The sequence below is a fragment of the Dermacentor andersoni genome, chromosome 4 (genome assembly GCF_023375885.2).
Source record: "Dermacentor andersoni chromosome 4, qqDerAnde1_hic_scaffold, whole genome shotgun sequence".
In the NCBI taxonomy this organism is placed as follows: Eukaryota; Metazoa; Arthropoda; class Arachnida; order Ixodida; family Ixodidae; genus Dermacentor; species Dermacentor andersoni.
In genome coordinates, this window is record NC_092817.1 from 150352527 (window position 1) to 150371036 (window position 18510).

General features: G+C 47.5%; 1 protein-coding gene across 3 annotated transcripts in view; it reads right to left on the reverse strand.

The window, feature by feature from the left end:
• Positions 1-90: 90 nt before the first annotated feature.
• The window catches only part of Mob2 (MOB kinase activator 2), a 156455-nt gene continuing 138035 nt past the window's right edge, over positions 91-18510 (reverse strand). For all 3 annotated transcript variants that reach the window (XM_072287946.1, XM_072287945.1, XM_072287944.1), the window contains exons 4-5: positions 16564-16688; positions 91-10863 (exon numbers count right to left, since the gene is read on the reverse strand). In XM_072287946.1, the coding sequence (XP_072144047.1) occupies positions 10379-10863; positions 16564-16688 (610 nt within the window). In that variant the 3' untranslated portion in view covers positions 91-10378. The remainder of the gene's footprint in view (positions 10864-16563; positions 16689-18510) is intronic.

The following is an 18510-nucleotide window of genomic DNA, read 5'->3' on the forward strand; positions in this document are numbered from 1 at the left end:
TCTCTTTAAAATTTGTGCTAGCATACTGCATTTAAAGAGCAAGCGAATGCAGTGAACGTTGCAAAAGAATGACACACAGGACGCACAGGCTGGTACCATTGTACTAAACTTTATTGTACTTGACTAGTTCCCTCGAAGGTTTTTTATTCCTCTCTCTCTCTTTCTCTCTCTCTCGGTCTATTTACAAAGCCCGCCGCAAAACACAGTACTATATCCTCGGCTCTCCTCTGCGTGTGTGTGCACTTGTGTGTCGATTATCAAAGGCGAACAAGAAGAAGAAGAGGGGATAGCACACATGCGTCTCGTCTATGTGTAGAGTGTGTGTGTGTGTGTGTGTGTTTGCGCATGTTTGTGTGTGCACATCGCCGCCACACAGCATCACGATCACCAACATAATCACTCTCGTCAGTCGCGGCAAAGGCCGCAACCTAGCGCGCGCGCGACATCGTCATCAACACACACATAAGCGCCACTGGCGCGACACGCACGTACGCCACGGAAACAACAAAAAAAAAAAAACACAACGAGAAACTGACCGGCACGCACGGCCGAACGTACAGAAGATGGAAACGAAAACAAACACACCGCTGCGCTCTCCAGCAAAAACAAATACACAGTACGACAAACGCAGAAAGCACGCCGCCCGCTGACCTCCACGCGCAGGGTCCCCCCCCGTCCCCAATTTGGTCGTGCCTGCGCGTGCGTCGTGATCACGCAATGCTTAGCCAACGTCCAAGCCGGGTCAAACGTGAGCCGCCATCGGCGCTTGGACTACTAGGTTTACACCACGGAAGACCGCGTCGGCATTTATTAAGAGTGCGGCCGATTACGGGGAATGCCGAGATCACTTCGAATGTCGCGCATTCGTGCAGACCCAAATGTCCGTGTGCGTCAGCACGAAACGAGAAAAAAAAAAAAAAGCGACCGCAAACACTGGCGCTATATTCTGGACATTGTGGAATTACGCCATACTGTCGAATTTGCCATCTGTTACAGTTCCCACTGGCTCACGCGACTACCAGATACGTTTTACTCCTCTCTCTCTCTGTCTATTTACAAAGTCCGCCGCAAAACAGAGCACCATATTCTCCCTACCCGATTGGTTCGAAGACGCCGTCAAGGCGGAATTCGATTGCAGGAACAGGGCGAAAAGACTTGCGCGTCTTCCGTTTCGTTCTCGCATCTCTTCCTTGAGCTTGTATGCCGCAGACTTGAAACGCAAAGCGAATCGCAGTTCGGTTTCTACGGCCGGCTTTTAACACTGAACTGGTTTAACCGCCACGCATGTTAGAAGGAGGGGGTAGGGGGGGGGGGGGGGGGGAGGCGTACACGGAGCACGCGGGAAACGCTCGATCTGTTTTCGAGTCTCGGCGCCGACAACGAGCAACACTGGAGCGCTGTTCATCGACCACTGGGAAGATTCGACAAGAGGCGCGCGATCCTGTTCACCGCGTTCCTGCAGTGCATGGCCAGCAGTGAAAGTTTTTTTTTTTTTTTATTTGGCAACCAAGCACTGGCGTGCAGTCACCTTCGTTCTCGAGTCATGGAGGAAAAAGTAAATCCGAGCGATAGGAACCGTTCAGTCGTCGGGGGAACATACTGTTCTAGAACGGTTCGGCTCAGCAATTCAATACGCATGGTTTCGAAAACGCAATCACGTTCCGAAGCACTTTTCTCTAAAGCACTTATGCCACAAACGTATGCGCCTCTTGCAGATTTCAGCCATTTCCGCGAGTATTCGCCGTGGTTCCGAATACCGGCTCGTTCGTGATTGTCGCCTGCGATTCCGCCGTTCGCTTTCGCGAAAACGTCACGAATCGACACGCCTGACGCCCCGTCGACGTCACACTCCCGGGCGGCGCCAGAAAAGCAAGAAAGAAATCGGCACCCCACTCAAACGTCTGCAGGACTGAACGCTGCAGCCATTTGCGCAGCGACTCTGCGCCTGGAGGTCACGTGAGACGTGCGCCGCGACCGACGTCACAGCAGCGCAACGGCGTCTGCATCGGCGTCGAGCTGACGTCACACGCGGTGGTGGCGCGCGCGGGACGAAGGCAAGAAGAGAGACGCACACAGGCACGCACTGTGGAATGCACGCACAGTTTCTTTTTTTTTTTTCGATAAGAAAGGCACCAACGGACAGGCGTGTACTATTTCTCACACACACACACACACGCATCGTCATCGTCATCGCTGCTGCTGCTTCGCGTCGCAGCGCACCAGTAACGCTCCACATTTTTTACCCCCCCTTGACCCGCACTTTTGCGCCTCTTTCCCATTCAGGCGAGCCCCCGTAGAAGACACGCTTGCCTCTGCATTTTCCTTGTATGTGTGTTTTTATGCGTGTGAGGTGCTTGTATCGTTTCCATGTGTGAAGAAGTAAGTGCTCACCTACCCTTCCCGTGTCCAATTTTTTTAAACAAGTCTCTGCGCTTGAAATTCCACACCAGGATGTGGCCCAGCCGATTCTCGGATGTCGGAATTTCCAAGCTACTACCCTGCCGCTGACACATGCCAATAGAATTTCTCCGACAAAATACACCTCGCCAATGTAAAGGTAATTCTGTCATAAAGGTTTCACGCAGCTGGCTATGCTGACGTGATGCAAGTCTACGACTTTAGCAACGTTCGTGCCACACTTAATTAGAAGATTAGCCTGTGATGGCGCCTCTTACAAATTTGACATTCTTCCTACAGCATTCTGCAAGCAAGATCTGACATCGGAGAGTCAACTGGAACCCCTGTCACACATGGGGCACGAATGAGGCAAAATGACAACACAAGAGAAATGTATGGACCTTTTAGCTGACCAATTAAGTGGCACAACCAGCTTTACTAAAGCCGGTTCACAGCCACACGTCGTAAAACAACAACCAAAATGTTGTAGAGGGGTATCGAATGAAAAATATAAAATAACACCTTGCTACAGCTTACACAGTTCTTTTTGTGGGTGTGCGTCTGCCACCTAGTGTGACAGGGGTTGGACACTGGCCAGCACAGATAACTTAAGGTGTGCACAACAGTCGGGAGCGGTAGAGGTGCTGTCACGTGTCTGCGCTCTCTGTATAGAGTGATGGTACTATAGACATCAAAGGCCCCATAGGAAACAGGCAGGGGGAAAAGACAGAGGTGCATTTAATTCAGGTGCACAGGTAGCACACCTTGGCTCTGCTGCTTGGCACGTGGAGGCGAGCCGTGCGAAGCCAGCGGCATGGCCGACGATGCCATGCTGCCACAAGACCTGCACAGCACGCACCCCGAACAGTGCAGGCGGAGAGACTCGAGTGGCCACCGGCAAAAGGTGGTGATATCGTTGCCGAGAACAGTGGCTGCTCAGCTGTCCATAGTAAGAGTTGTGGCAAGGCAAAGACGAGAGACTGGCTTCGAATCGGCTCAGCCCGAAGCAAGAGCTGTGCTTGCTCAATGGTCGGGTTACTTCGCCCCCTTCACCCGTGTGCCATCAAGTGTCCTACACCAGGCGAAACGCTCCCGATTCCTGCCCCAGGCAAATCTCTTTGTCGCTATAGGTCAATGGTAGAGATAGAGATATATATATCTATATATTATATGTATGTACATCTAACACAGTGCTCACTTTTCAGCTCATTTAAACAAAATAATTAACCAACAACGGTGACCTGTCCCTCCTACCCTCGTTCGACAGTCAACAAGCTACATGCAAGTGCGCCTTCCGTGCTCGCCGAGATAATAAAACACCGCAACTGCCACCACCTGAATGATACAAAAATAATAACCAACAGAAACGGGAATAATACAGTCCAAGGGCAGAGGCACTGCTCCCTCAAATGCACACACAAACACACACAGGCCTTGCACCATACGGGGAGCTCACTGGTGCATGCAAATGCGGGATGAACTGCGCTGGCGGGCAGCATAGGCCAAAGGTCTAGGCTACTGGGAGGTGAAATTTCGCTTAAAGTTCGACTTTTCTCTGTACAGTGCATGATGTGGATCTGAGCAGCATGCAACTACGAGAGAGGGCAGACTGTGCCCTTTAATGCTTTGTTCTCCGTTAAGTGCCCCCCAAATTTTCTTTTGCTCTTTTGTCTCTCCCAACTGGACTATGCCAGCCCAGAGAGGGTACAGCGCATGACAACTTGAAAAACACAGTCACCCTTCTATACCATACTTAAATTAGCAAGAGGCTTCATCATTAGCAAAATTAACTTATCAGACACGTCAAGCAATGCCTAAACTCCAACTTGGATAGTAATCTTTCGCTCAACTCTTTAACTAGCCATTCCCTGTCATGAGCATAGAAAACTGCCTCTGACGATGAACACCAGAGGTGTCGCACTGCGTGCGCCTTGCTTTTAGGACTGCTAGCATCATGCGTTTCTACATGCTACACTGTGCTGGTATTTTTCTTTTTCTTCGCAAGCTTTATGCAAGCGCACAAGTGAGTTCTACAAATGGCATGAGCTTCCCATCCAGACAACTGCTATTTGGGCAGGAACCTCCGCAAAATGTAGCTCTAACAATTGCAATGCACCGGCAGACTCTCCTGATGCACATCCACTCACACACGGACAGTTGAATGCGATAACTAAAATGTGAAAACAAAAAGAAAAGAATGTCAAATGATGCACGCTTGCAGCCTCTGTTGCAACTCGTTCCTTGTGCAACCTATGCCACCTTTCTGTTTCCCGACAACAGTGCCTTGCACGGCAGCATTTGCCATCCGACACCATAATCACAAGAGCCAGTAAAACAAGTACACAGAGCAACACAAACTCGGGTCTGTACATACTCTGATGGCCATGCCGGCACATGATCAAACGAGCATGTGCACAGATTGTGTGAAATGACTGCATATTTTGACAATAGACTAACACAAGCAACCCAGGCTAACAAGGCAACAAGAGGTACACACATTGTCAAGACGAGCAATAAATAGGACCAAAAGCAAGAACGGAAAAAAAAACACCGGAAAAACAAGCCCACTATTTACACACATGCATATGAGTGCACAATGCACACATACACACAGGTTACACAATCACAATTCCTGAAAATCAAACAAAAAATAATTAGGAAAACAAAGGTTGGAAAGACATGGTAACGTCCTGCCCCTCATAGTATTTGAAGTTTCGGAATGGCTCTTAAAATGGCAAATTGCGAAATATTTGCAATGCCAAGCAAAGAACCAGTGCAGACGACAGAACCTGAATCTAAAGCATTTCCACATGGTCACAGCTGAACTAAAATGAAACGCAGCTGCTCACTTTTGTTGACATAACAACCTGTGCCTGCCATAAGATAACACTCCTGCAAGCTTGCCACCTTCTGCACCCTCTCGAGAAGTCTTACAAATTAGACAAGTGGTGGGCAACTATCACATAGTTATGTAGCTAAATGACAGAATTGAGGATAATGTTGCAAACAATGCATAAGTTCAGAAATTTTCAGAACCCCAGTGTCACGAGAACACAAATGCCCGTAAAATGCAACTAGCATAGGTCTACGCTTTGTAGCCGAGAAGATATGCTAAGCCTTTTGAAGCTATCAACTTTGCCTGCTACATGCACAAACTACGCAAATATTGTTAATATGTCTCCTAGTCCATATTATTTTCAATATCTAGCCTTAATGCTTGCTTATGAAGGAGCCCGATAGAAACGAGAAAGCTCCCGCTGAAGATGATGTAATTACTTTGTGGGTTGGAAAGGAGCTAACGTACAGACTCATGCAATAGCCTCACCCTTTCCTTACTATATTGCAAAAAAAAGTAGTATGGCTGCTATCGAGTTCAAATTTCCCGCTTCACCTGAGCTCTGAATTATAAAAATTAATCCATCTTCTTTAAAAGCATAAAACACCGGGGGGGTACAAAACACACTAATTCTGCAACGCCGAGTTGTGAAAGCTGCCAACCTACTGACATCAGACAACACAATCAGCTAAAGAAAGCAAGAACAGCAAACTGTTCACTGTGTTCATCCCTATCCCTAACTTCTCTCTCAACGGATAATGTTGCCCTACTTACACGTTTATTGTGCTTTACTTAAAAAATATGATACGGCTTAATATAAGACTTTGCCAAGAAACAGCCCCTTTTCACCAGCTGGAAATTACGGACACCACTTATAAGCCCATATATAATCCATATATGGGAGTTCAAAGCTGCATTTCTGCTATTACACGAGTCAGTACGTCAAGCTGAGGAGAAAAAGTGGTAATGCAGACTGCAAGATGTTACAGAGAATGGTTTGACAGCACAAAGCGTAAGCTAGCTGCAATGCGTGAAATTTCCACTCTCTGCAGATGAAGGCAAGAACAGAGACACTCGAACAAGAAAAACGGAGGGCGCAATCTATCTCTAGCTGGTGCTCGAAGCAGTTATGCCTGGTTCGCTCGCAAGAACTCAGCTGAAAAGGCATGCCATGGGCTTCAGATCGTTTTGCACACAGTGCCTCACCAGGAGTACTGCAACCTGAAGTAGCCATGGCCCTCAGACTGCACCTACTAAAACAGTTTGTGTACACACCGGCCACAGCTATCCAAGTTTTATGCTTGCCTCCCAATGGGAAGTGAAACTAGCCCCCATCGTAAGGTACCACTGAGGCTGCCTTTAAAGAAGCGAGTTTGTTCCAAGATACTGCAGGAGTGGGTTAGGGTACACGCAGATAATTTCTTAACACTGTTCTGCAAGCCATGATGCCGCTCAAAATATTGCGGGTCATCACAAATTTTGAGAAACTGCTGCAAGAATTACAGTTGGTGCAGCCTAAAAAGTTTTTTTTCTGAAGCCACAGTGAACAGCAAAAGCCCACTGACAGAGGTGTCAGAGTTGGCATGACTTCTACATGTTGCTAAACCTCTCCAATACTAGCAGCTTAAATTAACGAACACAGTCTGTAACTCAAGACGTGATGTTTGAAGATTAGTACCAAGCCTCTTGCTCTGCATCGGTTAATGTGTAAGGGCCATTTAGAAAGCCAGACAAATTCTTAAAAAGATGACTTAGCTAAGGCTACTTCTGATGTCTAATGTCTCTAATGTGCCAATGGTTGGTGCAACTGTAGATAGGCCTTCGATTTTTGAAAATTACTTTGTTTATAGACTAGTGACACTAGTGAAAATGTGAGCTCCTAAATGTTTTCATCAAGCAGCTTAGTTTTGCCAATACTTCCTAATCGCTATCAATGCAGCTCTACACACATACTTTCAGTAGCTGTTAGCTTATTAACTGAACCCCTCCCTTCAGCACCATGTCTAAATGGTTACAATTCTCGGAAGTTCACTTGCTACGCTGATACATCCAATGTCCACTGCTGTCATGCAGCCTGTGACAGCGGGCTGCCGAGAGCTGAAAGTTGCGCTCAACTTTAGCCTCAAGAATGACTTCTCAAAAGCAGAAATCAATTAAACTTCTTGCACGCAAACACCACCACCACTGTCGTTTTGCCCGTTAGACAGCTGGTCCATCTGCAGAGAATGCAGCAACGGCCGATTCACTGACATGCACCTGGTGCACGATGCAGGCACAGCAAGAGCAAGACTGTTCACATTTCCAGCCATGCACATACACTGCATCACCGAGAAGGACCACTTTTAGAAGCCCACAACACGGAAGCCATCGGAAACCAACAACCAATGAGGTGCAGGAACCACAAGTGGAGGAGGCAGGTGAAACCAAACAGTGTTTCTTCCTTGCAGATTGACGAATGACGAAGCAGGTACATCCTCGACAATCGCCACCTAGACGTACGTACAAAAACAGGTGGCTAAACAGTTGAGGCAAAGGCAAGAAGGACCTCTTTGCAAGCTGCCATCATCGACCCTGTCCACCCTCCCTGCCAGTGACGATGATGGTCGACACACCCATTGCACGTGCAACTCCAAATGCCCAGAGGGGGGGGAGTGGATTCGGGCGGGGGGAAGGGGGGGATAGAATGGAGAGAAGAAAGACTTGCCTAAATCACCAACCTCTAGTGCTTCTTAAAAATAGAGCATCATCCTATTTACATATTCTGTGTGTTTGTGTGTCACCTCGCACACATGAAAGTCCCAGCTGTGTGTCACCTAGTGGCTATGTATGTGTGTGCGAGTGTGGGCCGAGGCGACGACAGAAAATAAATAGGCCCCCCTCTTGCTCTCTCTCCCCATTTTATTTCCCTCCTCCGCTCCTGCGGAAGAATGACGAGTAGACGCAATTGTCACCACGCCACACAACACACATACACACGACCCCACCCCCCTCCTCTCCTACTTCACTAAGTGGGGCTGGCAATTGTGCGAGTTTTTGGAGTAACCATGCGTTGCCTGCCCGAACAACCTGGCAGGCACCAATTTGGGTCACCAACCAGACTGACTCGTATCATGAGCCTCCAACCTGCAGAGCAACGGAGAAAGTGGCGGGACTCCCGTGACCTGTCTACCAGAGTCATTTCCACCGGTGCAATCACTCTCTTGATACAAGACAGTTCTCAATACAAGGTACAGCCACTTTAAGCAACCTTCGAAATCAACTGCAGCGTGAAGCCTTGTAAGCTCGTGCCTACCAAGAATGTACTATTGCAGAGCTTGCAGGCCCTGTCCCTTCCCGACGGAAAATTGTGGATGACTTCAGAAACAGGGCAGCCATGACACCTATGCAGCTTGGCATAAAATCTGGGAAGTTGGTGCTTTAACCCTTAGATTATTAAGCACTGCACTGGAAAGCGCTTGCTATTCTAGAGGATGTGCACTTTCAAATGAATGCACACAACTGTGCCCAGAAGATCGAAAATGCTGACAGGGTGGCACAACATATTCATCACAACTGCAATGGGTCAATATTATTCTGCACAAAATACTCTTTTTTTCTGAATATAGAAAATGCAACGAGCAAAATATTTTATCTCTCAACTACAATTTTCATAAAATGCTGCATCTTAAGTGCAACAATGTAAACAAAGAAATAGGCCAAATTCGAATCAATAATCTATAAGAAATGATTTCTACCTGATCACAAGTCCAAATGAATTGCAGCAAAATGCAAAACAACATGCACAAAAGCTACACCTAACATCATTTTCTTCATAGCAACATATATCAGCCCACAGAAAACACACAGAACAATTCTGTCTGTCCAATGTCTTTTATGTGCTGATCTACCGTATAAACTTGTGCAAGAGCAGCACTCTTTTTTTTTCACAATTTTCACAAGGTGCGGTCCTTACACGAGACCGAAATTATTGGTCAAAATGGTGCCAGCGAATCTTTCGCACACCCTGGCACTGGCTATCTAGTAGCAGCACAGGGAAGTACGCAGAATACCGAAATTCGCCAGTGTGCGTGCGCGGCATCAGAGCACATTGACTGCTTCTTCCGACAATGTGACTGCTGCTCCCATATTTCCCAATTCCCAATTTTTTCTCCCATATTTTCGACTGCCAATTTGGGGGTGCAACCCTTAGAAGAGTCTACACGGTATATCAGCTATGAAGTATTTCCAATTCACCAAAGTCGTCGCAGTCTTATTGCAGTTTACAATCTCTTCTTTTTTTCCTTTGACTCAGTTGCTGGCACCATAGCTACTTCACCAGCATGCTTTTTTGTTGTTGTTGTTGTTTTCTTTCTTTCCCAATGAAAATGTCAGCCTTTTTCCTGACCCTGATTTTACGCAGACACTGACAGTGCGTTTTTTTTTTAATGGCAACCAAGACTTCTTGCCACCGTCACACAGGGTTAGTTATCAAGCTAGCGCCATGCATGGAAGGTGCCTGCAAGCTCTAGCAAATTAATATTCACCACGTGTTCCGCCACTTTCATGATCCCAAAATGATGGACATAGTGACTCTCCCTAGATCAACCACTCCAGCCAATTGCCTAGTAGTAACCCCCCTCCTACCTCAGCACAGACATAACTATCCCAGCTACTGTCGTGAAGGTTGCTTTTAACTAGCTGGGGGTTCAAAACGAGCTACTCTGCAGAGGCTATTCCACAAGGCCCGTGCTTTTTCAGCACTCGTGGCACGGATGTAGTACCGCCCTGCAGGGGTAGGGGAGAGGGGGGTAAAGGCCTCCCACGCCTGCCACATAACACTGCCATAACTGCGACTATAATCACTCTAGTGTCAAGCGGAGGATGGGCAGAGCAGCGAAGCCACATTTCAACCCAGCGTAACAGTGAAAACAACAAACAATTTGCTTGATGCTGCTGCTGTTGCCAGCAGAGCCACCTAATCACACCGAAGTGACGTCATCCCCTTCGTGGCACCACCAGCGACGAGCACAGCACTACCGGCTGTTGTGGATGCACGACGGAAATGCCCCCCCGATACCACTCTCGGGGGAACCGACAATCCACACCACAGGCTGCTATCACCACAGGCACTCGACAAAACGTTAACAAAGCGGTGACCGCAACGACCTACTGCGCGGGCACCACACTCCCGGCCGTTGTAGCGGCCATTGATATCGGAGCTGCCTCGATGCTGGAGGTAACCACAGATCGCTGCATCGCCGAAGGCGAGAGGGATACGTCCATGGGGGCAGCCACTGAAGCCGGGGTGGCTTCCGCAGCTGCAGAATCTTCGTCTGTGCTGCTGCCTGCTGCGATGGCCGAGGAGGAAGGCGTAGAGGAAGAGGCGGCAGGGCTTCCGTTGGCGCTCTCGGCAGGCGGACAGAGTCCGAGGGCAACGGCCAAGTCCTGTAGCACGGCGGCATCTTTGGGATCCACCAGATTGAAGCGCGCGTTGAAGAGGGTAAAGTGGGCAAATATCGAATGCAGGTGGCCGTGCAGCTGCAGCAAGACCATCTCCCTGAAGTGGGCATGGTACAGGTGCGCCAGGACATGCAGCAGAAGTCCATGGATCTTCTTCACCAGGGACTCGAAAGAGCTGGGAAACTCGCGTTCTGCAGAGAAGCAATTCAGGTCCCAAAGTGAGTCACCGAAGCAGGCAGGGTTCACCAAACCGGGCACGTTCACAATCCACGGAATTGAGCAAGAAAGAAACATCACACAGTAGATGTACAACACCGAAGTGTTACTATCAACAGGTTTTAATGCTACTTGATTGGCACCAATATGTACAGGCACAAGGGATCACAAACAAGGCGAAACGAAACAACAAAGCACACAATACGTTCAAATTGGGTTATCACCAACTAGTCCAATGCCGTGTGCTTTTGTAATGCATTTTAGGGACAGTGTAGTATGTTTCCAGCATTCAGGATATTAAAGTGAGCGGATGCTTCACAGATGCAGCTGTGTCAGAGATGGTGCGCAAATATTTGCAACGCACCTTAAAGGCTGGGCAATATGGAGCAAAATATCAGTGCCAGAGAGGTAAACATCATCCGGTGGAGAACGCATGATACCCAATGGCAGAAAATGTTGCACACGCTACAGACCTGGCTCGGCCAGAAAAAATTCGGCTGAGCAAATTTCGTCGCCAGGAGTGGATAACACGTGAGAGGTGCACTCGCCAGGTGTTGTGAGGAGCTATCTCTTAAGGCGGCCGGTCGAGAGACACTGCAGGTTTTAACAGCAGAGCTGTTCAAGCAAGAGCTCTGGCTGTGCCAAACGTTAACAGAAAACTCTGCTCGCCCAAGTGGAGAGGGTGAGAAGGCTAAGCGAGGTGGAGGGAGGCTAAGCAAGGGGAGGCTAAGCAAAGTGGGGGAGGGGGACAGCTGTGTATGAGCATGCGGTGCGGTGCAGCTACCATGGAGAGGAGATGTGGCGTATGGGATTGGCTGAGCCTGGTGATGACATAAGCTCTGACGTGCAGGTGCTCTCCTGGAAGAGAGGCGACGTGTGTGCCGGCAGCATCAGTATCCAGTCTACTGTCGAGATGAGCAGACCGAAGAAGGTACTTTCTCCTGAAGAAGCTGAGCAAATACGAAAGAGGAAGGAAGCTGCTCGTGAGTGTATGTGGTGTAAACAGGAATATCCTGAATATAAGGCTAATGTTGCCGAAGCTAAGCGCCAGAATATGGGTGACGATCCGGAATTGTGGACCAGACAAGCAAAAGCAAAACGGAAATACGACGCCACACATAAGGACGAACGGCGTCAAGCGGCTAGGCTATCTTGGTTTTTGCGTCATAGAGAACTTCAAGCAGAGAGAGAGGATGGCCATTTCTGGTGCAGACGGATGACCCAGGCGAGATTTTCTGAGCGTTGAGTTTGGACACAGTTGTGTGGTTTGCGATAGACTGTGCTTCAATGTGAATTTAAGCAAGATAGGCAGTGTGTGTAACGAAGAGCAGTGCGACAGTGCCCTCGAAGTTCTGCGAAAAGCGTTCCCCGAGGAACCTTCTGTGGCTGACATATCCGTGCGCAACACTTGAAAGGACTCTCTGCTTGATGGGAAGTTGCCCCAGCTAAGCAAGACAAATGGCTACTGCTATCATCCGGGACCGTCACATCTGCCTAAGCTCAACGATGTCGAAGAGTGTTTGATTGCACTACGCCTTCCCATAGCTCTGCTGTTTCGTTAGTCTTTGCGACATTAAGTGGCTCAAATTTTTTTCCTATTCTGTTTGTAAATGCATGTATATACCTCCTTTTTCAGATTACTTGGCAATTAACAACAATTATTAGAATGAAAACCTCTTTTGAGCGCAGCTCCTAGGCCCCCGTTCCTGCGTTGTGCGTCGGACTCGGCGTAACAGGCAAAATGAACGAGCGGAGCACAGCAGAGGATTAAAGACGGCGATAGAGAAGAGAGCGCGAGGAGGAAAGCGTAGGGGGAGAGCATGGCAAAAGGGTGAGGATGAAAGCAGAGTACCGCACGAGACGTACTCCACGATGGCAGTACAATACGATATGGCACCACGATAGAGTGCATCGTCACCCGGTTGCCAATGACGTCATTACTAAGGCATGCGGCGAGTGCGTCCACTAATACCATATATGGAAACGAAGTGCTGGCGTGGGCTTCGGACCCAGAGCACATGTGCTACTTTGCCTGCGCCGCAGCTGCTAGGGAATGCGCTCCACACAAGTCACGCGTTCTGGTGTTCATGCTTTCTTGCTGAACAATGCATGACGCAAGCGACGGAATTCAAAACACCTAATGAGCTGGACTCAAATTTCGCATTAGGTAGTATCGTAATCGTCAGTGAATTTTTTATCGTTTTCTTGTTTTACAAAAAGATATTCACCGAATCTGACAACACTGACAGTGACGTGGCAAACGCATGGCAGTGTCCGCCTATTTTTCGCTCCATGTAGCCCAAGCCAACGAACAGTCAGCGTCGTGCCACCGCGTCTATTTCTGCCACTTGAAGTTCATTGTGAAAGTTTGCTCCATGTAGCCTGAGCTTAAGTAAATTTTTGCTGAAAAAAAAACCATTGGAAATGAACAATTCTTTAAAGCCTTGCATCAATGGATTTCATTACCAATCAACCCATCTGCTGCAGAGCTTTAGCCAAGCAACAGTGAAAGCAGTGACGCGAAAAATATAAACCAATCTTCCATGTTCCCACAATTTGCCGAAGAAGTAACAAATGCAATGCAATGGATTGTAGACTTAAAAGAAACACAGAGTTCACAGTATCTCTTTTAGAAAAAAAAAGAAATTCCACAAGGCCAGCAGTTGGCAGCTATTATTCCATGGTTTATAGCTTGATTATGCACAACAAAAATGCACTCACTAGCACTACATTGCAAGTCAATATGATTGGCATTATAAGCTAGTCTGTTGGAGTATGGATTGTCCGCAATGTGAGAAATGCAGCGGCTGTGTTCGCTAATGTTTTCTTTTGCTTAGCCCTATGTTAACTGTGACTGTGGATAAAAGATCTAGGGATGAGAGTGTTTGTTTGTTTGTCTGTTCGTTTGTTTATTTATTTACGATGATGACACTAAACCAATTAGGAGGTGACCACTGTAGCCACTGCCGCCTCCACAGTTAACAGAAACAATAACAACATTACCATAACACCTGCACAAGGAAGCTTGCTCCGTATTTCTTGATCTCAGCGCGTCATTCTCCTGTGCTGGAGCTTACCCCAAAGATTCAATTTCACATCACAGCAACTGTAGGTTGACCTACTGTTGTGCAAATGTGCCATCTAAAAGCAACATACACAAAATGGTCACGCCCATCACGTGGCCTCCGAGATCTCGTACCATACAAGGGCACACCTCCTCACCTCGGAAGTAACGCTTGCCATTATGCGAATCCTACTATAGTTTCCTTTGTGCAATGTTGTCATGGCTGGGCATGGCTCAGCATTCAGCATGGCATGGAGAAGTGGAGAGCTCTGACGTATGCAACTAAGTCAAGCTCATCTGAAAATATTTTTCAGCATAGTTTTACACAACAAACTTTGGCGATGCCAAAATGTCCGGCGATTTTTGTGCTGTTCTTTATAACATGACTTGAACGCACCTTAACGAGCAAGTATTGCAGCCGCTCTCCTTCATCGAATCAGCAAAGGGCTAGCCCAAACACCGGTGTGGGGTGCAGGACAGGACTTAGCAAGTCATCGTTGGACAGTGGTGGTAAAACGGCGACTGACTGACAAGAGATTAAGTAGGAGACTTGAGTGATGGGCGAAGTGAGGCAAGAAATTAGGGTCATAGGAAGACCGATGCGTCCCTGCCCTATCCCTTGACACCAGACAGCTATGGCCAGTCTCCTAGCTGCGGCTCACCTATTCCGTCGCAACATGTGTTGCTTGCTACTTGCCTCCCTAAATAAACCCCTCTGTAGTCCTCATGAAAGCCGTAACATCAGCCACGAGCAGGTGTCCGGAGGCGGGATGCTTTAAAATCTGTCGAAGTTGCTCGCCTTTCTGCCGCTGCGAATTACGCATGACAATGATGTCTGGTTTCGTAATTTATGAGATAAGCCATTTCTAACGCGGGAAGTAGGCCTGCTTCAGACTGTCTGCCTCACTCATTCCCAAGTGTGATCAAATAATGATAGGCATCGCACGGTGAGGACGGTAGAGACTGACCACAACACCATGACTGTGAGTTCCATATAGAAATCTCTTGATCGAAGAAGGATGCCAAGTCGGGGAATCAGGTCAGCGAAAGTGAGAAAAACTTGCATTGCATCACACTACCGAAGTTCTGACACAAAGTTTCGTTACTGTATTTTAAATGTAGAAGGACATAACATGTGCACTATGCAGGAAGCACGATTGAGGGATAGGCAGCGTGCAAAATAGTTTGCGCCTTCTTCCGTAGCCATGGCCAAACCACTCGCTAGAAGATGTGGTTAGAAAACAGCACTAATCTCCACTGTTGTTACCAGAGGAGGCCTCTTTTTGCTCTTTACCTTGTTCTCCAGCACCTGTTTTACTCCTTCTCTTTCTGCATCAAGTGATGACTGCAGGAAATGCCATTCCTCTGTTCATGGAAAACGGGTAGGTCGGCTGGTTTTAACGCACCGTATGCAAAAATCAGAGTTTGCTGCCTTGCACGGCTGCTTAGCATTCGCTAACCAAGGACTCCTCCACAAACTGCATTTCCTCCCACCAAGTACTGTGCCTTCAGGGAGGAAGCGCAAGCACAAAGGCTTCCTTAGAATTCCTCCAAAAACTTATTTTTCTCATTGTCCCAGGACACCCCACACCTAGCTACTGAGAGGGAATGTATTATTGCCATTCAACAGCCTTTACTACTGCTGAACCCTCACTGAGCAGAGGAAATTGGGGGTTACAAAGCCAAAGCTGTTCAATGGAAACAATAACCTGTTCTACTGGTCTGTAGACAAGAGCATTTCTTGGGGGGGCACCCCTCTCTCACACATTCGCGGAATATTTCTGCAAATGGCGGGCCACGATGGGTTACATTGATCACAATGGGTTTATAAATGCTGCTGCTCATGTAAATGCATCAAGTTGTAAGCACACTACAGTCATCTTCTTTTTAATTGTTCCCCCCAAAAGCAATGTCTAGGACTGCCACTGTCCTTGTGCATGCACTGTTAAGCTTTTGGCGACATTGACTCTCACTTACTAGTGTGTCCCGAGTTGGATGCAGAAAGTATTAATAGATTGACTGAAGCGCAAGATTGTCCTGCATCCAAGTGCAAGTGCCATTTTGCTCCCACGATGACAATGTATATTTAGGAGAGAGGTGCTTCAGCTCCTAGAGTTCATACTTGATATGCGGTTGGTGCGTGAATGGCAAACCCTGCTGTCCAGTGATTTTGATAAAGAGCAACATGTTGCTTTCCATGTCGAGTTCCTTGCGATACCGGGTGTTACCAGATAGACTGTGGCATGCTTCAGACGCTACCACGTTTGATATAGGTGGCACTCAAGGGAAGGGGGGGGGGGGGGGAACTGCCGGCAGCGTTTGCAAGGCTAGGTCACCCTGCAGCAAGTGACAGTCCTCCTCGTCCTTTTCTCACTACTTACAGAGTAATCAAGCCAACTGCGCTTAATTTAATGTTCAGAGAATATGATGGGATGAAGTGACACTTCATGACGCACATACAATCAATTGAATAAACCATTTATAATGCCTTGAAATTGTTTTTGTGACCTCTAAGTTAGCTGCATGATGGCTCAGTCCCTGTGTCCTCGCAGCAAGTAGTACTGCTGGCAGCCTAGCAAGTGGCATGCAATTAAGAGAACAGAGCACTCACCAAACTTTGTTGGGAAGAGGGACTCATCGTTGACCGTCTTTTGGGTGAAGGTCATCACATAGTCTATGTACTGGGGAGCAGCCACCTTGCACTTCTTCCCTTTCTCATCAAACCACAGGTATTGCCTGCACAGGAGAAAGAAAGAGAACAGGCATCAAGCAAGGTACTACTATCAGCATGAACTGAAATGCAAATCAGATCTGGGGTAGCATGCACTTTCTCATTTTTGCCTCCACCGGTGTATGTGATGCTTGAGTGATATATGCTTTGTTTGGTAATGTTTCGAGGGAACAAAATGTTGAGCAACTAAGTTCCCATAATTTAACAAAAGACATGTTTTAGTTATAACTTTTCCTGATCACATTTCAACTTGTGCGACAAATCATGTCAAATGCAAAGACCACGGTGGTGTAAGATGTACTTTTTAGGTGTGGACAGCACGCCTTGCAGGAAGGCCTGAAGACTTCTTTCAAAAAGGCGCACGACATGACTGTCCGATCATAGGTCTGTCACAGGAGAAGCGGCAACATTTTCTGTGGAAAGTGCATTGGAAGCAGGAAATGGGAAATGCGAACCAGACAGAAACATTCGTGCCAGTCCTGTGAGAGATAAGCGAGTAGACATTCTGCCAGTTGCGATGGCAGCGAGACCATTTTCTTTTGTTCTGTTTTTTGCTAGTATGCGGCATTTGTTGCGGCATTTTTGCGACGTGCCCACACCCGAAGAATATGTATTTCTTACACCATGCCCAAGACAGAAAGGGAAGTGCGAGCAAGTCGCATTTCAACAGAACTTGACCAGCCGCACTTGAGTCGGCATCGAACCTGACAGGTTCATTCCAAGATTAATGCTCACCTCAACCAGCAACGCTTGTGCGGCTAGCATCACATGGTAGAAGGGACTGGTGTGTCAAGCTAAGACTAGGTACGCGCGACCTCACGTGGAGATGATGGCAGCTCCCGGTATCACACAAACCAGCAGTGTGTGAGGCAAGGTTGGTGCCTGTGAGATTTGGCCCCAGCGACCCATATTTATTCGTTTATCCTTCTGGCTGTACACTCGGCAGATGTGCACCTCTCACAAGCCCCGTCTCGCTTACAAGATTGCACCAGGGATACAAGAGTGAACTAACGAGAAACCTGCTCAACAAACAAACATGTCTAAGCCTGACACTCGAGTGCACAGCGACATCTAAGTGCACAGAAAAGACCATTAGGGAACAAAAGTTGTGCCACTGTTCATTCTATGCAAGAATTCAGCATGGTGAACAAATCAGACGACGAGACAAGTGATATATGAACAGGTCAGATTCGCTTATGTGCGAAGAGTGCCTCTGTCCTGTTCGTATATCCCTTGTTGCATGGTTTGTGCTGTTCACAATGTTGAACATAAACAAACTAGTCCAGTTGAGAAATTCCTATGCGCATGTTTCTTTCCTTCCATAGATAGGTGAGGTGAAAAAGCCTCGCATGTTCCAACTGTGAACAAGGCCCGTGGGAATTACTGTAGTTTGCCTGCTGCTCGACAGGTTATTAATTTCCCTTTGCTGCATGCAGTCTGTCCATACAGTCAGTCGCTTGGAGCCTACTCAATCTCTTCTAGGGGAAAGGAAGTGGAGCTTCAGCAAACACAAGGAATTGCATCTGCAACTGCAACAAAACAGCACAAAACTGAGCTGAGGCATCATATAACACTTTAAGTAAATGCTTTGTAGAAGACACTGGCCTTAACAACAACTAGTGCGATATTTACGTGCACAAACAAAAGCATCCGTTGAACTGAAATCACCCGTCGCAGACACGAGCTATCCTGTGGCTCTCTAAAATGCTGATTGAAGCAGAGAAAATTACTTTGTGCATACAACTGGTAAGCGTTATACCCCACCGTTAGGCAAAAGCTGTTGAAATCATAGCAGAGATATTATGTGGCAGTGTTATAGCAACAGGT